The sequence below is a fragment of the Penicillium mononematosum genome (genome assembly GCF_028829835.1).
Source record: "Penicillium mononematosum strain IBT 11891 chromosome Unknown utg000003l:1.0-8172316.0:1.0-8177699.0, whole genome shotgun sequence".
Lineage (NCBI taxonomy): Eukaryota > Fungi > Ascomycota > Eurotiomycetes > Eurotiales > Aspergillaceae > Penicillium > Penicillium mononematosum.
The window spans coordinates 938151-960583 of NW_026643273.1; the positions used below are offsets into that span (position 1 = coordinate 938151).

Consider the following 22433-nt stretch of genomic DNA (forward strand, 5'->3'; position numbering starts at 1 on the left):
CGTTTAGCCCTTATCTTGGCCCCTATAGATCCATAAATCGCTTTACTTTTTCTCTCTTCGAATCCCTCCATTCATGATCAAAAGAATAGTCGGCCGTTTGTATCGCCTCGATATTTCGAGATGGTACTAGAGACCTTAGATAACACCACGATATCCTTTTCAATTTTCCATGTGCAACTTGTGACAACCATCATATCTAAATCATTCCACAAACTCAAGGATACAAATGCATTAGATATCTCCTGATGCAGCTCATACAAGATCTGACACTAATGCTATCCGATCCTTGATATTGCCCTCTCCCAATTCTTTGAGTACCCTCGGGAAATCCTGCAACTTGCCCAATTCGACCTGAGGCTGAATGACTCCCTTGGCAATCAGGTCAAGCACCTCCACTAGATCTCGATACTGCCCACCATATGTGAAGATAATGCTTAGTCTTTTCCGAATTCCAATCTTCATGTCCAGTCCATTGATGAGATCAAGGGTGCCAACACACAGGATCTTCCCCCCAGGACGCACTGTTCGAGAAGGATATAGTGTTAGCAAAAGGGTAGATCAAAGGACATATAGCGAGGATGGTCACCAATCTGTTGCGCATCCTGGTTAGTCTGGTTGCTCCCCACAAATTCAAGTACGGTATCAATCTTCCCTGCAACCCATTTTCCTTGACGAAGTCTTGCACCGACTTCCCAACTGGAACGATATCCTCTGCTGGAACACCCAACTTCTGAGCAGCATCCAGCTTTTCTTGCCGCAGATCGGAAACGATGACTCTAGCCCCGATAGCACGGACTATCTGGAGCGCATTGAAGCCAAGCCCACCGAGTCCAAAAAGAAAAGTAGTTTCTTCTTTCTTGACCTCAGCGCGGCGGGTAATACCATGATAAGCTGTAGTGACAGCATCAGTAGCGACTGCAGCGACGGCTGGCTCAACACCTATTACCGGAGTTTGGTTAGATATTTGACGATTTCATCGCGAGAAACTTACCATCAGGCAACGGAATCGCGGCGCGAACATTGACCGCGACGTACTCAGCATAGAAGCCGTCTTGACCAATCCCGTGGTGCATTCCTGCCGGGCATAGCTGTGCCAGATCCCTCGAACATTCAGAGCAGGTAACTAACCCGCATCCCGGAACAGCAAGGAGGGCCACTCGGTCTCCCTGCGTTTCTAAATTAGTGATATTTTGATGTATGTGGAGTGGTATACCTACTAGCTTGAACCTTTTGTCCGTGACTTCTTCTCCTATCTGTATTATCTCTCCACAGCCTTCATGGCCCTGGGAGAAGAAGTCAACTTTGCTCTTAGAATGGATTCCGACGGCGAAGAGATGTTCATACAAGTGTATACTTCTCGCTGAACTGCGGCCGGTCTTCAATGTCCAGAAGGGGCTGATCGCTATGACACACTGTTATAAACAGGAAATATCAGAAATAAGAAGTTGAACACCGGGAATTTGATGTGAACTGGGTAGCACCTCCGGATGCCAGTAGCTTCACCAGAAACCCGTTGACAGGAGTCGAGGGTATAGGAAGCTCTTCCCAAATCTATGATCGAGTCAGAGACGTGTTCTGTGAAATACGACTGCTAGCATACTGGACTTGGGTTCCCTTTATGCTTTCTCCAAGCATGCATTGTGGATGGTAGTGTCATGTTGCTCAAGATTTTAGGATTTATTACTATAATTGGCAAAGAGAAGACCAGATAGAACCAAAAGATCATGTAATGATAGGTACACAGATACTTATATATGGTACAGCCGTCACACAGATATCTCCATCATAGGGTTATTGGTAATGAAGCCTGCCAGCATGATGATAACAGCATTTCAGACAAAATACCGGCCCAGAACGCCAAGTAAATAGACAAAATTACCGGCAAGGAACTGGGGAAAGCCGAAGAGCCGAGGGTATCTGGGGAAGCTTGGCGAGGAGTTTTGCGGGGATAGCTTTCCCCCACCTTATGTGAAGGCAGTATCGTACTGATGGTTTAAATTGCAACCTTACAGAATTCCAATCATGTCCGAACCGCTTTGGTTGCAATTCACTGGTAACCAAACCAAACGGAAGCGCGCAGAGCTCGCCTGTGTGGCATGTCATAGCAAGAAGGTAATTTAGTTTCCCCACAGTCTCGGCAAAGAGGCTAACGGCTGCAGATTAGATGTGACCTGCAAGCGCGAGGGGTTCAAGGGTATACTAACTGCACCAAATGCGAATCTGGCGGCAAAGAATGCCGGTGAGTGACTCTGCGAAGGCATCTCGGATGTATATGGCCTAACCCGGTCACAGAACGAGGCCATCAAAACGAGGTCGGCCCGCTGCAAGTGTGGCCCCATTAACACCTCCGGTAACCGAGCCCAATTCGACCAATTCCTGTACTCAAGTAAACCGACATAATTCTATTCCGGATCATCTTGCTGTCAATCAACCATCCTCTGGACCGCCTGGGGTCCGGCTAGGAAATGATGGCCGGTCGTTGGACTTCCCCAGAGATCTGCTTCAGAGATCTTCCATCTCCCCGACACATGTCAAACAAGCAGGAACTCAAAATTCCGACAATATCGGATGGTCGCTGAGAAATGGCCCATCCCCGGGTCAAGTGCCGCCTGACCCCCAGGGCAGGCCTATGCAAGCCATGACCAATGATTCTCCTGCCACTCAACGAACAGAAGACCACTCGGAGCATAATGATAGCTACCCAATTGGCCATGTATTTCTACCAGAGCTACAAACAAATGCGCGAGCTCAGGAGCGGCTCATTGCTGAAAGAATGCCCGAGGTACCCAATCTACCTGACCCAGACCTACAACAAACATTCGCAGAAACATACTGGGAGTACTGCTACCCATGGTGTCCAGTCCTGAGACCGAGAGACCCTCTCACAAGAGCTTGCTCGATCTCCACTACTGGTAAATGCCCTGGCAGTGGTTGGTAGCCATATCAAACCACCCATGATTCCACATGATGGACCTGCTGGCTATTACGAGCGAGCTCGCACCAGGTTCTACAACGATGAAGAGGCAGATGTCATGACCTCACTAAAAGCTATTTCTCTATTTTATTGGTGGAGTCCACGGCCTCCAACTATTCTCCATCGCCATTCGTCATGGTGGTGGACTTCGGTGGTTATCCGACATTGCCAACAACTAGGTGTACACCGGGAACCAGCTCAGAACCATCCACTACGTCAACAGATTGATCTCAGTCTCCGGCGTCGAATATGGTGGACGGCGTTTGCGCGTGAGCGACTGACTGCGCTGTGTCAAAGCAAACCATGTGTCATTGACCCCGAAGACTGTACCCTGTCAGAACCCACATTGGAAGATTTCTCCGGGGATACGGATAAAACCAAAGCTGAAGTCTTTATCTACTGGGTCCGTCTTTGCGCTATCATTGGCAAAATTGCAAAATACCTCGCTCGCTCCAGCGACGCTGGATCTTCCGCATTTCCGGCATCTCTGGCCCGCGATCTCATCGGCTGGGTCCAGTCACTTCCTCCCCATCTGCAACTGCCCATTGGATCAAATCGCACAACCCGTTTCAATAGAGATGTTCATCAACTACATCTTCCATATCTGGCCGTCATTATAATAATCCACCTTCAGCGATCGTCCCCATCCCAGCCTCTTCCACAAGCATATCCACCAGCAATACTGGCCGCGTCATGCATGGCTCGCATAATGCGGGACATTCTATCACGCGGGGGAACCCGATTCCTCATGGCTATAACAGGGTGGTATTGCGGTACGGCATTCATTGCGCTGCTACAAGCCCTTCGAATCGAAGGACTAGCCAAGAGCGCCAATGAAGATCTAGATATTTTGACTCTAGCCGTGGACCAACTGCGTATCATGTGGCCCACTGCCGCAGTATTCCACTCGGGATTTGGCCGTCTGCGGCCTGGTGCTACAGCGCCGGACTTTGACTCGCAGCGAGCGCCTGGTCCGGATCTTGGTATGGGTGATGGAACGGTGTATATGGAAATGGCGGATGGCATTGATTGGACTGCCTACTTCCCGTTTGCGACTACTGAAACTAGTGGCATCGCTGGTAGACTGCTTGTTCCACATACCGAGGAGCTTTTCTTTGATGATGATGCCTTTGCTGATGCTATGCTTCAGTTCCAGGATTTATTTGAGCCTTGCGATACCCTTGAGATGAATCTTTTTATGTAATAACCCTGAAGACCCCAGATTCCCTTTGATATAACTTCCCTATCCTGAGTTATTTCGTTGGATACTACGAAGGTAGTTTCATATACCCTATCATGTCATACTCTGCAAGACTGAAAGTGTTCCATAACAATGCTATATAAAAACAAATCATTCAAGTACCAAATCCCGGTACTCTCTCGTGACGACCTCCTCTGCACGCTTTCGATATCCAGGCGCCGGACCCTGATATCGCGCAATGATTCTTTTCTGCTTGTGCGCCAAATTCTTATTGACACCAGTCATCCAAGAATCGACATCATTGGCAAGCAATCCGTCAGCGCAAGTATGAACATGCTCCGTCCAATCCAAGACACTCTGCCGCGTAGCCCCAGCAAATGTAATACCCCGGTCTCGACAGAACTCGATAAACCTCGCCACCCAGCTCGCAGCATACTCCACGCTGCGAGGGATATTCCCAAACATTTGATGCGGTCCCATAACCATCATCATATTAGGAAAGCCTTCAACAAACAGACCCAAAAACGTGCGTGGGCCCTCACTCCACCTATCCTTCAACTTCACCCCATCAACACCGCGGAAATCAATAGCCGTGAAAGACCCAGTCACAGCATCGAACCCGGTAGCATATACAATCATATCGAACTCAAACGATTCATCCCTCGTCCTAATACCAGACTCGGTAACACATTCAATAGGATTAGATTTGACATCCACCAAGCGCACATTGGACTGGTTATACGCCTCGAAATAGCGCGTTTCCATGGGCACCCGTTTCGTCCGAACCCATGACACTTCGGAATAAGAATTTCCGCCGTGACGGGGTCATGCACACGCTCGCGGATCTTGTTCGCGATAAACTCGCTAAACAGCGCATTCGCCTCCTTACTCGTGTTGATGTCGCCGAAGTTGCTCATCCACTTCGCAAACCCGCGTTGCGCATATAGTTCCTCCCAGAATGCTTCGCGGTCTTCCGGGCTCAGGTCGAACGTGCTTCGCTTGTCCGATACGTGCATAAAGCAGTGCCAGGACTCCGCGCATTTTCGGAATATCTCTGGGTACCGGGTTCGAATTTCGTCCATCTCTTCTGGGGTGAGCGGTGCATTCCGGAGAGGGAGGCTCCAGTTCGGGGTCCGTTGGAAGACGGTTAGATGGCCTACTGTCTTGGAGATCTCTTGGATTACTTGGATGCCGGTTGCGCCGGTGCCGATGACTGCGACGCGCTTGTTCGTGAAGTCGACTTGCTCTGCTGGCCAGCGGGCAGTGTGGAAGGCTTCGCCTTTGTAGTCCAGGACTCCCGGGATATTGGGTAGAGTGTAGTTGTTCAAGATGCCAATACAAGTGACCACGAATCGTGAGGTGTACTGTTGTCCCTTTTCGTCTGTTACAAGCCATGACTTGGTGTTGTCTTGGAAATGGGCTGCAGTGACGCGCGTGTCGAATTGCATGTCTCGGCGGAGATCGAATTTGTCGCATACGAACTCGCAGTACCGTAGTGTCTCAGGCTGCGAGGCGAAGTGCTCTGACCAGTTCCACTCATCGAGGACTTCTTGGGAAAATGAGAAATTGTATGAATAGCTTTCAGAGTCGAAGCGTGCGCCTGGGTATCGATTCCAGTACCAGGTTCCGCCTACACCACCGCCGGCCTCCAAGACTTTCGTCCGCAGGCCTAATTGTCGCATTTGATACAGTGAGTAAATGCCAGAAAGTCCGGCGCCAATGATAAGGACATCGTAGTCGAGGTCTCCGTTCTTCTGGAAGAAGTTTGGTTCTTGGATGCTGCCCATGATTCAAGTGCGATTTGTGTCGGAGTTGTCCAAGTGGATGCGATATATGGGGATGTTACGTCCTAGCCATAAATATACCCTTCTTATCTATAGATTTCCCATGTGTCGGGATTCGACAATGCCGGAAGTTTCCCAAACAATTTGCGGGGAAGATAAATACAGCCGGTATGCGCTTGTACAAAGCCGAGATCACTGAAACACACCGAGTACATGTATGTATATATCAAACAGTGAGGTGCTTAAAACAAAGCTATTGCGTCGTTCTGTCGATCTAAGACAGCTGGCTTGTTCTAGAACAAATACTAGGATAAAGCTCTAGATCTACCAGCTGTAGGAACCCTCAACGATCTAAAGAAGAAAACCAAGCCGATTCATAATAGACACAACAATTGACCACCCAATAAGCAAACGAAGACACCTTCGAAAAAAAGTTTCGAGAGAAAGAAAGAAATGAGATCTTCCTCCACTTGATCCTCAATCGAGTTAACCCGCTTAAGGATCTTCCATGTTGTAGTATCGCCGGGGTCAAACCCCCATTGAAGAACCAGCTATGTGTAGTTGGCAGTCATCAAGGAGGGAACAACCCTCGAGGCAGAATATGTCATCTATACGTTTGTGGATATGCTTGGCCAACTTCAAGCAATTGCACAATCACGAGAGCCTCATCTTCTGACATCGCCCCTATCACCATCCGCGATCATCCTAACATGAAAGGGCATACACAACATCATGCATAACGGACCCGGCCGAGCTACTATCAAAATCTGATGCGTTAATGGCAGTGCTTTCATGCAGTTTGTGACAGATCTTTCTAGCCTTTATCTCTTTGTTTTCTTTGTGCCATGAAGCTAATAGATGCAGCTTCATGGCAGCTAGTTAGATGATCATCATCATCCATCACATTGATCCTGATCACACTTTTCTTCTTTACTGATGTATGCTCATGCATCGACAGACCACAACAAGGTTCACAGCGCCATATTCCACACGGAACATTTGGGTCTGCGTTTCGCAGATTCTAAGTGGGCAGTTTGCATGTCTCGTGAGAACAGCCCGCCCTCGCCCGCCTCCCCCACTGACTCCGACTACCAGTTCGCTCAACACGTGGGAGGACTCGACTATTTCACACAACAGCCTGACCTCAAGACTCCCACCTCTACAATCACCCACAAGGTGACCACACGAGCGAACACAAGCCAAGAAACCCCATTTGACTTTTGCTTTAAGTTCTACAACATATAAAAAACTGGCAAAAAGGAAAAAGAGCTACAAATCCCACAGTGAAGCACGAGAAGAAGATCTCTCTGAGAGAAGCGCTTAAGGAGCTGACAGGCTCAAACCTCGAGCAATGAAGAATTGACATGCCAACCGGGGCCGACCTTTCCGACGCCGGCAACCTGGCCGAGTAGGTCACTACTCGTGCCATTACGCCGCCTTACACGGAAGCTTCCCAAGGCAGGGAGAAAATGGAATGAACCAAACGGGGGTGTTGATTCCACTTCCAACGAACTTGAAGTCAAAATCACCCCATGAGTCTACTCGGGTTTGAGGGATTTGCCAGAGGCCTCAAGGCCTAGTACGACAACCTATTAACTATACCCTAACAGTCTTACGACTCGTCACCCATCCATCTTCCCCCCTCATATTATTCAGGATCCATGGACTTCCGATTCCCTGCTTTCGAGTCATCATGGTGACCAATTCAAAATCCCCTCGTGTTGAAGAATATCTTCATCAAACACCACCCTTTAGATGATATTACAGTCAGTTGCATACACAATTCACGGTTATCCATGTTGTTTACTGACGTAACACATATCAGCTCGCATACACACCCGGAGCCTAGAAGATGGTAAGAGGCGCACAGCTATATCACCATGCAGAAACTACCTCGTGTATTTCTCACTCTCTATACCTTAAAGCATATTGCGTCTGACAGGAATATGAGCATCGCCCCTCCTGTTCCAATATCCCTTCCCTCCCTGATTTCTGAACCTTTCACTCATCTTTTATTCCTTTACTTTGCCTTCTACCCTTCACTAGCATCGGACATGCTGCCAGATGTGATTCAGAAAGGATCGCATACATCGCCGGTCAAGTTCTGTCCGGTATGTGATTTTCAGGCCCATGTTGACGCACCCCTGACCTGCCGTGTGCATACTTACCTTTTCTCATGTAGACGCCTTGAATATCGCTACCGATGGTCTCCCGTACCTGGGAAACTTGAGCCGCGCAGGCGTGGATGGCCGGTTCGCACGCATGATTCCGTTGCGAACTGCGATCGACTGGCGTCCCATCTGCTTAACGGTACCATGCCACCAAAACCAAGCATCCAGCGGAGACCGTCTTCTCCAGCCGACCGAGAGCTCCGGAGAAGGGAAATGCGTACTGTGACCACCTCGAAACGATGAACCATTACGCTCAGTGGATGCTCCATCATCCGGAGGGCGCGCGAAGGCCCAGCTTTAACGTAAAAGTCGCATTTGGTATTAACTGGATCTTGCTAATTCCGAGTATAGGAAAGTGCGCGAATGCCTAGGCTGCAAGCCACAAGAGTGGCCTTAGTATGTTATCGATATACTAGTTATGCTTAATACTAACCAGTTATTACTAGGATGTGCCCAAATGTGCTAAGATTTACAAAGCCAGTCTAAGTCTACGCGGATTACTACATCCTCGCCAGCTCAACATTCAGACATTACTTGTGGTTGCTGGATAAGGAGATGCTCCAGGCCATCAGGTCGTTTTCCTCAGAACAATACGACCACGTTGACAAAAACTGGAGTGGACAACGAGGCTAAGTCAAGGTCCCGCTGCGCGATTTGGATACGCCAGAGTTCCAGATCTGGTGGTCCTTGACAATAGTGCTGCTATCAAAGTCATTGGCGAAGTGAAGACACCATGGCCCGGGCCAATTTCCGCATCCCAAGGAACGGATTGCGACTTATTGAGGATGGCTATGAGTACATGCTTCGCCGCATCCTAGGTATGTCCTAGGTACCATGATATACAATATTCATATGTCTAATATCCTAATATTTATGCTATACTATAGGTCAAGTTGCGCGATATATGGGGGAGCTGAATGTTCAACATGCCGTCTGTCGACTTATGAGGAGACAATTTTCCTCAGACAAGTTGAGACCCAAGCAGGTCGGACTATCGAGTACTAGCCTCACATACGGTGGCCGGTACGACCCTACTCCGAGTACACAAGACGTCCATCTGTCTTTCATACCGAGGCTTCGGACTTCGGTTTACGCCTATCATAAACAAACGCGTCGCCGACATTGACTCCTCGACAAAGGTCTGGAGAACCTGGATCAGACTAGGAGACTCAAGCTAACCATAATTAAAGCGCTGCGACTCCAGGTGTCCGGATTCCAATTGACCCATAACAACCTAGTCCTCATGTATGGTGAAAACGTGGCCAAAGTTGAGATTCTTCGCGATGGCGAAACTGGACCGATGAAGCTCCCCGATGTCCATTTGTTCCTCGGTGGAATAAAGGGCAAAACCGCCACTGGCCGCCAGTTCTCGCTACGTGGCTCACTCAGGAGATCCACCAGCCACACCGGTTCAGCTAGACCCTCGGGCCATACACGCCCAGCAACCCAGCTAGCCCCTGCGACTAGATACCCAGTTTCGCACAGCCAGTGAGCACCGGACGGACGGGTATAGATAGCAAATAGTTATAGGGTGATAAGGGAAAGCGTTTTGTCAAACTAGACGAGTTTGTTCGAATTCACAAATATGGTCCATATTGGAACCATGTGAAGGAGGATGGAAGCTCATTGAACACCGCGATCCGAGAGCCAGATCGGCTCGCTGATTATTTGCCTGCAATCTCATTTCAACGAGGATGCTAGCCTTGGTTGTGGCACTTCGTGCAAGCGAAGAGGATGACGGAAGGCTCCTCACCTCTCCAGTTTACTTTGTGTCAGAACCCGGCATTGGTACCACTGATGAAAAGGACAGGTCCGGTGTGGGGAAGGGCAGAAGGGCAAGGGAAAGGCCAACGACAAGGCCAAGAAGAAGGAGAAAGAGAAGGCCAAGAGCACCTGCAAACGCCCCTATCTTCATATCATTACAGGGGAGTCTAGTACTTCCGCCAGCACGGCGTAAGCCAAGCCCCAAGATGTCGATTGCGGTGACGTTGTGGTCCGGTGGGTTCGTATCCCTCGCGGATACCGTCTCCCGCCGAAGTCCAGGGAGGCCAGCACATTAGCCCAAGCTATCGATGCCCTTAAGGCGGGAATAAGATCTTTGTTATGATCGTGTTGTCTCCGGGAACCGGCCCATCGAGCTGAACGCGCCCACCCCTAAGGAGCATTGATGATCTTCAAGATCCAGTGTGGGAGCCGAGCAAAGAGGAATGGAACAATTCGACGGCTACATGGTTAACAAACATTCTATCCTGAGATCGTTTCGGTAATGAACATGGGCAATTACAAATACGGAATATTGCGTTTCTTGGCTCGACCGACTCTGGTTTCCTCAACCACATTGCTTAGCCCCGATGCTACCAGGTTGCGCTACCCGCATTCTACTAGGTTGTTCCGTCCCTAGCAACCCTGGGCAAGACATTTCCAGGATCTGCTGGCAGACAGTGGGGACCATGGAATCGGTGTTGCTGTGCGAGCCACTGAGTCCGAGATTGGGTTTCTGCCTGGTTGGCTCCAGCTATTAGCTCGTCGCAATGTCTCTTTCCAACGTTAATGGAAGTTGGGAGTGGCCCGGAAATGGGACGCTCGGTCGGGATTCAGACAACAATACAGGGAAAGCACGGATGGTCAAACAGACGGCCAAACAAGAAAGCCTGGAGTAGGATGTTAAGGAGCTCAAATGAGCTGACTGATGGAGTTGTGAGGGGTGTTCTCGGAAAGCAGTATATTTCCCACCGCTTGTGACCGTTGGCTACGTCGTATTGGCTGTCAATGGAACCTATGGGTCTGCTCACGGGTCGAGGCCTACTACATCCGTTGCCCAACTTTGAGGCTGAAATGAGAAACACTTTTCAGACTCAGATCCGGAGTGAGCAAATCATTGAGACAAGGCTCACAGAGTCAACCGAACCCAATTCAACCACCAAAGAGCATGTATCGGTCTCCTGTGAAACGGAGTGTCAAGGAAGTATGTTAGCAAGAGCTCGTCAGTGAAAGTTCTCTATTGTTGGTTGCTCCGAGCTAGGCGACAGAGACGACGGCTATGAGATATTTTCAGTCAAGCTCCCAAATAACATCTTCAACAATCTCGATGTTTATCTCTTCTCCTTAAGTGAACATTATTTGCCACTTTATAACTGTTGTATCTGGTTGTTGGGATGTATTTGACTACCAACCCTGATGGCCAGTTGAACGTACCAGGCTACGGAGTGTGAGCGAATAGTACATGTAGTCCATATGCCATAGGAATATAACAAGCAGGATAGACCCGAAAAGAGCGACTAGATTTAATTGAGACGGTAAGTGTTAGGGGATATCCCACGGATAAAACTGGTGCAAGTAACCATGTGTTTTACTGGACCATAGGGCTTTGGACGATTTTGGTAGTTCATGGACTTAGCGAGGTTAACGCTGATAAACTACGGACATAACAGGTAACTCCAGTACATGTACATATACTACATGGCAGACGCAGTGACCGTATCTTGGGGCCTAGTGCTATACTCCCACAAGGCATAGTACGTACGAGCACGCAGGTTCAATGAACAAGACTACATCACCATAGCGAGATTGCGGTCTAACAACTCCGCGTGGAACACATACTACAAAGCCGAACAGCTGACCGGGCTACTAGGGAACATACGCTCTAGCTGATCGTCATCGTTGCATTCCTGGGCTTGATCGCCAATGGGTCGGTGTGAACGTTCACGCCTATCATCAACCCGTTCGGGTTTTACGTGCTCGATTCGCTGCTGGTTACCGTAGGGATTCCTGGTGGGTAGATAACGGCTTATTCAATATATCGGTTTTGACGGGAATGGAGTGTGGTGTTTGGTTGTGCTAGAGCTGATTTCCGATTAGGCCGGTATGCTCATCTTCAAAGGATAAAACACCTCGCTATGCGCCGGGATTGTGTGTGCATGGGAAAATCGTAAGCGAGATTTGTCTGGGACTGCTGAGGGAGATGAAAATGGGTACCAGCACGATTCGACCGATAAATCAGCGAGTGCAAGGGCACATTTGTTAGCTTATTCCTTGCCAACTGTCAATTCCGGTATATTTTGTAGCCTGGACTCCGGTGGTATCACACTGTTCAGAATCAGCTTTATCCTCAGAGGTCACAGCGTCCTTTGCACTTACTATATGTGCTCTATTTAGATCCATCTATAGACGTGCAGTCAAATTGATCCGCGATTGAACCAGGAGTTGCCGCTGTCTTCCTATAAATTATTCGTCAGAGATGATCCACGGAGGAATTGTCTTTACAAGTGAACAAGCCCCAAATAGGAAATAGAAAAACCCGATAAACCAAAGATGGCGAGGCTACCCAGAGGTGGCCATCTCTCCCCCTACGGTCAGAAGGTAAATAATATTTAACACAATATGGAGCAAAGAGAACGCGGGAATAGACTAGCTCCGCAAGAAAACACAACAATCACTCCCATCGAAGCGGGGTGTTACAAATAAAAGATTTCTCACAGAGATATCTTGCGGAAGGAGAAGAAGAAGAGAAGAAGACGAGGAAGAAAACAGCCTGCAAGAATCAAACGCCAGTTGTACATTCCATCCATTCCGCCAAGGTATGATTCGCTGAGATGAGAAGAAACGCCATTAAATGCCGGGGAGAGTTCGTGGTATAGTCATTATAGATCACCGTCTGTGTCGGTCGCCACCATGCGCTGTTTCTGCTTGTCTTTGCTCTTCACCTTCAGTGCGTCAATTGTATTCTGCACTTCGTGCTTGGCCTCTGTTTCGAGGTTGGTACGTTCATCCGGCTCAAGCGTTTCCTTATCCCCAACCCGCTCGTAGAGCATGCGAGAAATGGTCCGGTTGATGTTCGTATATTGTTCTTTCGATATGATCTTTTTCTTATAGTGGGGTTTTAATCCGGTGCCCACCATTTTCTGGATGTCGGCTTTGAGAGCTAGGGATGGACCAGTTCGAGTAGGGGATGAGTCGGGGGAGCGGGAGGCCCCGAAACACAGTGCTCGTTGGGGGATGCGGGAGCGAGGACGACCGGGCTGGCGTTGTGGTTTGTCTTCCTTCGCGCCATTTGACGATGGACTACCCGATAAGGACACTTCAGGAGAGAAAGGAGGAGATGAGGGTTGGGCCGGGGAGGATAATTGAAGGGGAGAGATGGGGCGGCTGCGTGGGAAAGGAGGCGGTGTGGCCGCTGAGACGAGAGGGGAGGAGTACCGAGATGAGGCGGGAGAGATGGAGGGAGAAGAGGGACCAGGAGATGGGTGGTCGGTAGGAGCGACAGATGTCGAAGCCGAAGGTCCATATGAATGGTTCGGTGCGTCTTCGACCTCCTTCAAAAGTGATGACAGGAAGCTTGGTCCGGAGGTATCACCACCCGGTCGTACACTGGAGCTCGCAGCTCTGGATGATTCACCATTTTGAGTTTGCTGTGCGAGAGCCGCGAGCTCCTGCGGCCTCCTCGTTCGAGGACGCTTCAGCTTGCGCTCTGGTTCTGTAGGCTCCGGAGACGGCGACATGGTCGGCTCTTTGCGCTTCCTGGCTGCACTCGGGTTGTTTTCGATCTCTCGTGCCCTCTCGAAGGCGTTCCAAGCCCGCATCTCCTCTAAGGACTCAGGCTCCGGTGTTGGAACTCTAGGAGGCCGAGGTCGCGATGGTCGGGCATGATCAAGATCGAACAGGGATGCTGTGTCGCGGAACCGACTGCCACCACCTTGTCGCTCGGCGACTTCAAAGCGGCGTTGCCAAGCCTGGAATTCACGCTGGTTGGCCTCCTCGCGACGGCGCTGTTGCATCGCACGTTCGGCAGATCGGTCGTCATCGAAGGGGAAATCAAGATCGAGATTCAGATGATCCCAGACAGACTGCCAGACTCGTGCCCAATGTAGAGAATTCGTCTGAGTCCGATTCTGCAGTCGTCTCTGCTGGGCCCTAGTTCGTCGACTCCGCTGTTCGATCGCTCGAGACGGCCGTGCTGATACCTCGGGAGCCGGTCCCTGGGCACGTAGCTCCTCGCATTGTTGGCAGTACCATGACCCCGAGGGGATCTCATCCAAACCTAGGCAGTATAGATGAGAAGGCCCATCACACCCATCGCATAATAGGAGAACATCCTCGTTGTCGGCTTGTCCGCAAATTGTACATGGTTGAAAATCGGTCAAGTCATCCTCCGCATATTCGATTATCATAGAAGGGTCAACTTCGGCCACTTGGGTTCGATCCTGGACAGCGTAGGATGAAGTAACAGTTCCTATAACGAACCAATATAGTCAGTACTTATTGATCAAGAAGCGTATCATAAGTCAAAGGAAGGGGGAGCGTCATACCTCCGACATTATCACTCAACTCCACCATATTGAAACTGCGCCGACATATCGGACAACTGTTTGCTCGTTCAACCCATGGCTTTAAACAATTATTATGTAGGATATGACCACAGGGAAGTAGCTGAGCGATCTGAGAGTCGCCATTGAAGTCATTCAAATCAATAACAGGCTCAAGAGGATCACCCGCCCCTTCACCAAGGTCTCCTAAACAAACAATACAGGTATCGGACATGAGCGACAGAGTTATTAGAGAAAGCGAAGTCCATGAAGAGCGCTCGAGAAGTGTAGAAGCGAGAAAGGTGTGGGGAGCGCCTTTTGAAGGTGGGCCGGGCGGACTAACGCAAAGCAGGAACGTGACGGAGGCAAATGATGTGGATTTTGGACTTCGATATTGTATTGTTTCAGTATAATGTTATTTCAATATATTGAGAAGATTAAAATCATACGTATGTACAAGTTCTTTTTAATTCTACTATTCCTCAGTATCTGACCTGGACGTCCTGCAATCATCAACGTCCCTGTACAACGCGAAACTACACAAAGTCCCTACCCTAGTAAGAGAAAGGTGGCCGATCTACAAATTAAAAATGACTACATTAGGCATGGTTTAGCTGAAACCAGAATCACACCTGTCCAAGTGGACACCCCTGCCCAGGGAGGTGAAGGGCACCTGGGCACCTGGGCAGTTTTCACCTTAGTCATCGCAGATAACCGGACAAATCGTCGCCAGGCAAGCCATCGTATCAGTCAGGTGCGCATCAGGTAGATCGGAATATGCCAGGCACCTCGTGAAATGTCCAGGTGTGAACGTAGAAAGTACGAAGATATAGCCCGAGGTGCAATCGGAGCACTCAAGACAATACGTTTAAGACCAGGTGACCTCCAAACCAAGATCCACTGATGCCGAGTCTACGTGACTGTCCAGCGCCCGAGAAACCACAAAAGACTGCAAGTCCGCAGTCCATCCGTATGATTCACACGGTCGCAGAACATCGAAATAATCAGGCGGAGGATCCTGGATAGACCGGTGGATTGACTATCATGTAGGCAATGTAGGCAGCGACCGAGGTGAACTTTGAAACCCAGTCACATCGATATACGGCATACTCGGGGCGAAGCGGATTGCAACAAGAATTCGTAATCCCGAATTTTTTCATTCATTTTTGGTATTCAGACGTAACCGTAAAGAGAAATGAAACCACACAATCCTCCCATTTAGACCTCAGCGATCTCACGCAGACGACGGATGGTGGAACGGGTGGCAGCGGCAGCGGGGGTGCTAGAAAAGAAAAGAACTGTCAGTAATCTTTTCCCGTCTTGTGTTGTGGATTGCGACTGTGTGCGGCAACCAAGGTCGATCCCCGGGTCGGATCACACTGTCGTTCCTTGCGATCGTGGGCGACTTACGAGACGGTGTAAGCGCCACCGGCAACGGTCTTGTCGCAGCCCTTGCACTCCCAGATACCGACAGCCTTGCGCTTGACGGTGTTCTTTCCGCAGAAGGTGCAGACGTAGCGGGCGTGCTGGGTGACTTCCATCTTCTTCACCTGCTTACGCAGGGAGGCACCGTATCTGTTGGGAATTTGTTAGAATCGTTGTGTCGTCGTATAGGATTATTCGCTATGGGTCGTGTGTCTCGAGGAAATCACAGTCGTGTGGGCGCGAATTGGGCGAATGTCATACCTGGTACCATATTTACCGGTGATGCCGACCTCTGTGGAAAATAGTTAGCATTGAGCAATTCGGTTTGCGGTTTGTTGAATTTGAGAAAGGGGCACATACTCTTGGTGCGCTTCGTCATCTTGGCTGGTGTAGAGGATGAAGATGGGTATTCAACAGGAGACCAAAAAAGACGCTTTGAATGAGGGCGGGTTGTGCTGTGGATTCTCGCTTAGGGCTCTTGGCTTGGTGCGATCACCTGACCATTTTGAGTTAGTGGGCTTATGTCATGTAGTGGCCTCAGGTTTCCAATGCTTACTTTTCTCTTTCGCAGGTCCCACTTGGAGGGTCCACCAGATGAGATGACGACGGTGGATATCATTTTGGTTTTTCAAGAATTTGTTTGATTTGCCCTTGAATTGGAGTTTTCGGTTTGATTTCTATATTGGATGCCTTCTATTTCAGGTGTCTGATTTCATACCCAATAACGTATTTCACAAGCGAGCTGCGCACACAAGCGAGCTGCGCACCCCACCCAAAACGCGTCCGTAAATTAGCACTTAGTTAATTCAACCACCCACTATGCCACCAATTCGCTCTCAATCCTCTAAAGATTCAATAGAGAGAGAGGGTAGGATCTTATTAGCTATCCAGGCTTTTAAGAATAAAGAAATCAGCGCTATTCGCGAAGCAGCGCGCCGTTTCAAAGTGCCCGAATCAACCCTCCGGACACGTCTTTATGGGACCACTTCTCGCGCGAATTCTCGCGCCAATTCACATAAACTGATAGAAATTGAAGAGGAATCTCTTGAAAAATGGATTCTCTCTATGGATTCTCGAGGATCAGCTCCCCGGCCGTCTATGGTACGAGAAATGGCGAATCTTCTTCTTGAAAAGCGCGGAACTACCCCGGTTCTTTCGGTCGGCGAAAATTGGGTGACGAACTATGTGAAACGACATCCTCTTCTATCCTCTCGGTTTTCGAAACGGTATAACTACGAGCGTGCGAAATGCGAAGACCCGAAGGTTATTACAGAGTGGTTTAATCTTGTTCAAAAAACCATCTTACAATTCGGGATCGACCCGGACGACGTTTATAACTTTGATGAGACCGGTTTTGCGATAGGATTAACGGCGACTGCGAGGGTGATTACGAGAAGTGAATATTACGGTCGGCGAGCACTTTTACAACCTGGAAATCGTGAATGGGTGACTGTTATCGAGTGTACGAATGCTGCTGGCTGGGCTCTTCCGCCGTGTGTGATTTTTAAAGGCAAAGTCTTTATTGAATCCTGGTTCGATAGCCTTCCTTCTGACTGGCGTTTTGAAGTTAGTCCTAACGGCTGGACTACTAATGAAATTGGGATTCGTTGGCTTGAAAAGCTCTTTATTCCTACTACTTCTTTATATACGAAGGGGTGTATCGGCTTTTGATACTTGACGGCCATGGAAGTCATTTAACCCCGAGATTTGATGAAATTTGTGAAGAGAATAAGATTATACCAATCTGTATGCCTCCGCATTCCTCTCACCTTTTATAGCCTCTGGATGTAGGCTGTTTTGCGGTGTTAAAACGAGCCTATAGCCGGCTGGTTGAATTTCGAATGCGGTGCGGATCGAATCATGTTGACAAACTGGATTTTCTTGAAGCATACCCTGCTGTACGAATGGAAGCCTTTAAATCTGAGACTGTTAAAAATAGCTTTCAATCTACTGGTTTAATCCCTTTTGCACCGGAGAGAGTGATTTCGAAGCTTAATATCCGGCTTGCTACCCCTACCCCCCTTCTAGCCGGGGTAGTGATTGGGATCCGAAAACGCCCTCGAACTATGTGCAATTGCAAAAACAAGCTTTGTCAATCAAAGCATTGCTTCGTACAAGATCAAGAAGCCCCCCGAGCCCGCTCAATTCCGCTATAAACCAGGTTTTGAAAGCCTGCCAGATCACGATGCAATCCGCCGCACTACTGGAGAGAGAAGTGAGCGATTTACGCGCTGAAAATGAGAAGAAGAAGCAAAAGCGTACTAGATCTAGAAGGCAGATACCGGCGGAAGAAGGCCTCTCAGTTCAAGAAGCATCTGCATTAATTATGCAGCCGGTGGAAGCAATAGAAGCACCTATACCCCCGCCACGAAGAAGGCCTTCGCCACCTTTACAGCCAAGAACTAGGGCTTTACCAACATGCGGGCTATGTAAAAATCGGGGTCATAGGAGAGATGCATGTCCAGATAGATGATGTTTTTTTTAAATTTAATTTAATGGCGTTTTGGTTGAGATAAATGCATTTGAAATTAGTAGGTTGGGTGGGGTGCGCAGCTCGCTTGTGTGCGCAGCTCGCTTGTGAAATACGTTATCCAATTTCCTCTCTATATCCTACAAGTCTTTATGCAATACTGTATATTGTATAATATATTGTATAACTATCACGTCCATCCCGAGGTCCCAATCCGGCTTGATTGTGTTCGAGACCAGCCCCGGTTCTCCCTTTCTCGGGCTAATCAATCTATCCGGTCACGTGATAATACCCTGTCGTGGAATATAAACATTCTTCAATTCCCAGATTCAGGTAGAATCTCAATTGTGTAACATGTGTTGCTTCTAATCCTACGTAAAACTTCAAAAACTATTTCGTGGCTATCCCGCTTGCTCCCTTTCCAACCCCCACACTGCATCTTTAAGTGCCGAGGAGCTTGTGATTTGCCGAGAGCTCCCTTGTTCTTCAAAACTACATCATAGACTGCACTCCATCGATTCAGCCACCATGACTTCCAACCGACAATATGACCTGGTCTTGCTGGGCCCAACTGGGTATACTGGCCGATTTTGCGCAGAGCACATTGTGCAGAACCTTCCTACCGATCTGAAATGGGCTATCGCAGGTCGATCCGCTCAGAAAATGGAGCCTATCGCCCAGGAACTGAAGGCTCTTAACCCAGACCGCGTGAACCCAGGTACGTAACTTGCAGACCAATTTGTTTACGGCTATATCTCAATGCTCACTCTGATGTGATCATAGATGTACTTGTCGTTCAACTGAACTCCACCGAGCTCAACGAGCTCGCCCAGAAAACCCGGCTGGTTATCAATTGTGTGGGTCCCTACCACCTGTACTCGACACCAGTCGTGGAGGCGTGCGCTGTTAATGGAACTCACTATGTGGATGTGTAAGTTTTGTATTTCTCCAACTGATTCGAACGCTTGCTGATCGTTATAGTACTGGAGAAACACCCTGGGTCAAGTCGATCATCGACAAGTACCACGAGACCGCCAAGGCTAATGGCGCTATTGTTCGTTCCGCAACCAACTTCACCCATATATATCCATACTAATTTCAGACAGATGATCCCTAGTACTGGTGTCGAGAGTGCCCCCGCTGATATCCTGGCATGGGCTCTGGTTAAGCGAGTCCGAGAGGACCTCTCGTCTTCAACCCGCAAGGTCGACAGCACCATCAAGGAAATGAAGTATGTAATTTCATGTCCACAAAGAAGTACATCTCTAATCCATTCACAACAGATCCTCCGGCCCCAGCGGCGGTACCATGAATACCATTCTAACCATCTTCGACGGGTTTTCAGTGTCTGAGCTGTCCAAGGCAATGACTCCCTTCTCATTGGTAGCATCCCCGCCAAAGAACATCCCCAGCGAATCAATCCTAGAAAAGGCATTTGGTGTACGCTCAATTCCCGACCTGGGTACCGTGACGACCTCCCCATCCGGTATCTGCGACATGACCATCGTGCACCGCAGCAGCAGCCTGATGCCAGAGCTGTACGGGCAACAGTTCTTCTTCCGCCAGTTCCTGTCGGTCCGTAACGCGCTAATTGGCGTCGCTATCCACCTCGGCTTCTTGGTTGCAGTTTCGCTGCTTGCACTGCCGCCGGTTCGCTGGCTGGTGGAGAAGTTCGTCTTTGCCCCTGGCAGTGGTCCGCGCAGAGAGGACTCGTCAAATGACCTTCTCGAGTACCATGCCATTGCTACTGCGGACAGTGCTTCGCCACAGCGTGTCTTCGGTAAGATCACTTACCACGGCGGCATGTACCCCTTTACTGGATTGTTGCTGGCCGAAGCTGCTATGGTTATTCTTAACGAGGAGGAGAAGATCAAGAAGGTATCTCGTGGTGGCATCGTCACCCCCGCTACGTTGGGTCAGGACTACGTGGACCGCTTGGAAAAGGTTGGCTGCAAAATTGAGACGAAGGTGTTCCAGTACTAAACAGCTTCATCGTTCACGGGTAAGTGCAAGCTCTATGCAGTTGTGATGGGTCAAGCAACTGCTCTCGACCCGTGACGAAGCACATATTCTTAATACTTTGACGATATGAGATACGTACTTTCGCAATAATCAATAGTTCCTTTTCACTATGCCACTATACCTGCACTTTCCCTAATCAGAGCTTGCCAGCCCTTCCATTGGCAGAAGACTGGTCCTTCAGCCAAGTCCCAATAATCTCATTCACTTCCTCAGGCTTCTCCCACAGAGCCCAGTGCGAAGTATTAACCTGCTTCAGGGTAAGTCGCGGGACCTGTTTCGCCATGGATTTGCCCAAATGAGGCGGCAAAGCCTGATCCCTCAGTCCCTGGATAAACAGTGTAGGAATCTGAATCTCCCTGTCGAGAATAGCAAGCTCATCTTCATAGTTCACGTCGCGAGTGCGGTACCAGTTAACTATAGAAATAGTCAGCAAGAACCCAACCAGCAGTCCAGAAGAAACCATACGCGGTCCATGAATCCCACTGCGAGCAAACTCATTCGTATAAAACTCCAACTCCTGGAGGAAGTCAGTATGATCCCAAATCCCAAATCAAATAAACCCAACTTACCTCCTCGCTCAACAACCTCGACGGCTTCAACTGGCCAATCTTATCAAGCAAAACACCCTTATTGGCATCAAACCCAAACTCGCCTGCCTCAGTGCGACCCCCATAAAGCGCAAGCAAAAACTGGCGAATCTCGTCCTTAGACCGGATAACTTTCTCTACTTCCCCGCTCTTGAACTGCAGCTGGTATGCAAAGTGCGGTGTCACGCTACGGACAAGATCTTCGATAGAGATATTCTGGGCCATGGGCCGTGCATAAGGCACACAAACTGTGAATAGGTGGCTTACTAGCTCCGGATGCCAGAGGGCAATGCGGTAGGCGAGTGCTGCGCCCCTGCTTTGTGTATTAGCTGTGCGGTTCCGGGAAAGATAGTTGGGTTGGGCATGCTTGCCAGTCATGTCCACCTAGGATGATTTGGGTTTCGCCTAGATGGGTTGCTAGGGCTTTGATGTCTGCTGCGCAACTTTTGTGGGAATACGGGGTGAAGTCGTCCGGGGCGTCCTTGGAATTGTTATTAGATGATAATTCTCATGATACGGTGGGAGGTGGAAAGACTCACTGTTCGTCCGTATCCGAGGCAGTCGGGAGCTACCACCCGGAATCCCATGTCTACAAGCATGGGAATCTGGTACCGCCATCCCATTGAGAGATCCGGGAAGCCATGGATCTAGGCAGAATATATGTCAACATGTGTGGCTTTTTATATTGAGCTGGCCGCTTACCAGGAAAACAGTGGCTTTGTATTGCCCTGACTTGGGCTGGCTGAGAATGTAAGCTGCATATCGTCAGCTCAGATGGTTTCATATGGAGAACATCGTAGTATATGCTCTCATTAGTGTGGTATGCTCACAGTAGTTATGGCCGTTGAGTGTAGCGGTCTTGTACTCAATGCGGGAATCACTCGACACTCGGATCTTGTCGGCAGGCATGACAGTTGATTCAGGCAGTGATAGCTATGTTTTCAAGCTCGGTCTTCAAGGGAAAAGGGGTTTATGTCGGGGAACTCGAAGCTTCGTGGGCACCTTGTAGAGCTCGAGTTTTGAAACACTATAAAGCTGTTCAACTTCACAGGCTATCTGGTGAAGTTGATACAAATACAACCTGCAACTGATGAGTGAAAGGATATATGTTAGAATAATAAAAGATATATAATCATGTCCGAAGCTAGCCCTGGAAAGGTATCCCGAGCCCCTCCCAGGTGTGCCTCGGCACGTTAGAAACAACGAGTGGGGCGCCAAGACAACGCTATAAACCCTACATTGTATGCTCTAATTTCATCATCTTATATACCTCGATTAGTGTCTTTGAAGAGTATCTGATAGGATTATAGGTCCTTAAGAGGGTGATGGTTGTCCACAGGGATAGAAAGAGACCAAGTTTGACGACTAGATACCTAGGAGTCGAAGATATTATAGTACAATAGCAAAAGCTTGATATGATGTCCGTTCCTTGAAGAGCCGTAAGAGATATAGAACAAGGATGGAGTGTAGCTATAGTTGATCCAATAGCCTTTTAAT

At 49.0% G+C, this 22433-nt stretch overlaps 13 protein-coding genes across 13 annotated transcripts; 8 read left to right on the plus strand and 5 right to left on the minus strand.

Annotated features, from left to right (window-relative positions):
- Positions 1-252: 252 nt before the first annotated feature.
- On the minus strand, positions 253-1639 carry N7519_005266 (zinc-binding dehydrogenase; the record flags this gene model as incomplete). Its single annotated transcript, XM_057292042.1, has 7 exons — positions 253-521; positions 568-939; positions 992-1166; positions 1218-1307; positions 1345-1412; positions 1482-1551; positions 1601-1639. 7 exons carry the CDS (start codon positions 1637-1639, stop codon positions 253-255), a joined length of 1083 nt encoding a protein of 360 aa, XP_057146853.1.
- A 383-nt stretch (positions 1640-2022) lies between these two features.
- On the plus strand, positions 2023-4178 carry N7519_005267 (uncharacterized protein; the record flags this gene model as incomplete). Its single annotated transcript, XM_057292043.1, has 4 exons — positions 2023-2112; positions 2160-2239; positions 2293-2782; positions 2877-4178. The coding sequence occupies 4 exons, from the start codon at positions 2023-2025 to the stop codon at positions 4176-4178; spliced, it is 1962 nt and encodes a 653-aa protein (XP_057146854.1).
- A 147-nt stretch (positions 4179-4325) lies between these two features.
- N7519_005268 (flavin-containing monooxygenase) lies at positions 4326-5962 on the minus strand (the record flags this gene model as incomplete). Its single annotated transcript, XM_057292044.1, has 2 exons — positions 4326-4969; positions 5011-5962. 2 exons carry the CDS (start codon positions 5960-5962, stop codon positions 4326-4328), a joined length of 1596 nt encoding a protein of 531 aa, XP_057146855.1.
- Positions 5963-6895: 933 nt separating this feature from the next.
- Positions 6896-7204, plus strand: N7519_005269 (uncharacterized protein; the record flags this gene model as incomplete). Its single annotated transcript, XM_057292045.1, has 1 exon — positions 6896-7204. One exon carries the CDS (start codon positions 6896-6898, stop codon positions 7202-7204), a length of 309 nt encoding a protein of 102 aa, XP_057146856.1.
- A 287-nt stretch (positions 7205-7491) lies between these two features.
- Positions 7492-8356, plus strand: N7519_005270 (uncharacterized protein; the record flags this gene model as incomplete). Its single annotated transcript, XM_057292046.1, has 3 exons — positions 7492-7538; positions 8006-8070; positions 8142-8356. 3 exons carry the CDS (start codon positions 7492-7494, stop codon positions 8354-8356), a joined length of 327 nt encoding a protein of 108 aa, XP_057146857.1.
- Positions 8357-8863: 507 nt separating this feature from the next.
- On the plus strand, positions 8864-9256 carry N7519_005271 (uncharacterized protein; the record flags this gene model as incomplete). Its single annotated transcript, XM_057292047.1, has 2 exons — positions 8864-8948; positions 9018-9256. The coding sequence occupies 2 exons, from the start codon at positions 8864-8866 to the stop codon at positions 9254-9256; spliced, it is 324 nt and encodes a 107-aa protein (XP_057146858.1).
- A 117-nt stretch (positions 9257-9373) lies between these two features.
- On the plus strand, positions 9374-9622 carry N7519_005272 (uncharacterized protein; the record flags this gene model as incomplete). The annotated part of the gene is made up of 1 exon (XM_057292048.1): positions 9374-9622. One exon carries the CDS (start codon positions 9374-9376, stop codon positions 9620-9622), a length of 249 nt encoding a protein of 82 aa, XP_057146859.1.
- A 202-nt stretch (positions 9623-9824) lies between these two features.
- N7519_005273 (uncharacterized protein) lies at positions 9825-10087 on the plus strand (the record flags this gene model as incomplete). Its single annotated transcript, XM_057292049.1, is given in 2 exon segments — positions 9825-9945; positions 9957-10087. The coding sequence occupies 2 exon segments, from the start codon at positions 9825-9827 to the stop codon at positions 10085-10087; spliced, it is 252 nt and encodes an 83-aa protein (XP_057146860.1).
- A 2683-nt stretch (positions 10088-12770) lies between these two features.
- On the minus strand, positions 12771-14667 carry N7519_005274 (putative PHD and RING finger domain protein; the record flags this gene model as incomplete). Its single annotated transcript, XM_057292050.1, has 2 exons — positions 12771-14359; positions 14436-14667. The coding sequence occupies 2 exons, from the start codon at positions 14665-14667 to the stop codon at positions 12771-12773; spliced, it is 1821 nt and encodes a 606-aa protein (XP_057146861.1).
- Positions 14668-15650: 983 nt separating this feature from the next.
- N7519_005275 (60S ribosomal protein eL43) lies at positions 15651-16236 on the minus strand (the record flags this gene model as incomplete). The annotated part of the gene is made up of 4 exons (XM_057292051.1): positions 15651-15714; positions 15843-16007; positions 16119-16149; positions 16218-16236. 4 exons carry the CDS (start codon positions 16234-16236, stop codon positions 15651-15653), a joined length of 279 nt encoding a protein of 92 aa, XP_057146862.1.
- A 440-nt stretch (positions 16237-16676) lies between these two features.
- On the plus strand, positions 16677-17528 carry N7519_005276 (uncharacterized protein; the record flags this gene model as incomplete). Its single annotated transcript, XM_057292052.1, has 1 exon — positions 16677-17528. One exon carries the CDS (start codon positions 16677-16679, stop codon positions 17526-17528), a length of 852 nt encoding a protein of 283 aa, XP_057146863.1.
- Positions 17529-18855: 1327 nt separating this feature from the next.
- Positions 18856-20310, plus strand: N7519_005277 (saccharopine dehydrogenase family protein; the record flags this gene model as incomplete). Its single annotated transcript, XM_057292053.1, has 5 exons — positions 18856-19045; positions 19111-19258; positions 19309-19381; positions 19434-19558; positions 19611-20310. 5 exons carry the CDS (start codon positions 18856-18858, stop codon positions 20308-20310), a joined length of 1236 nt encoding a protein of 411 aa, XP_057146864.1.
- Positions 20311-20485: 175 nt separating this feature from the next.
- N7519_005278 (alpha/beta fold hydrolase) lies at positions 20486-21845 on the minus strand (the record flags this gene model as incomplete). Its single annotated transcript, XM_057292054.1, has 7 exons — positions 20486-20763; positions 20815-20866; positions 20919-21249; positions 21395-21417; positions 21476-21583; positions 21639-21691; positions 21767-21845. 7 exons carry the CDS (start codon positions 21843-21845, stop codon positions 20486-20488), a joined length of 924 nt encoding a protein of 307 aa, XP_057146865.1.
- Positions 21846-22433: the final 588 nt, after the last annotated feature.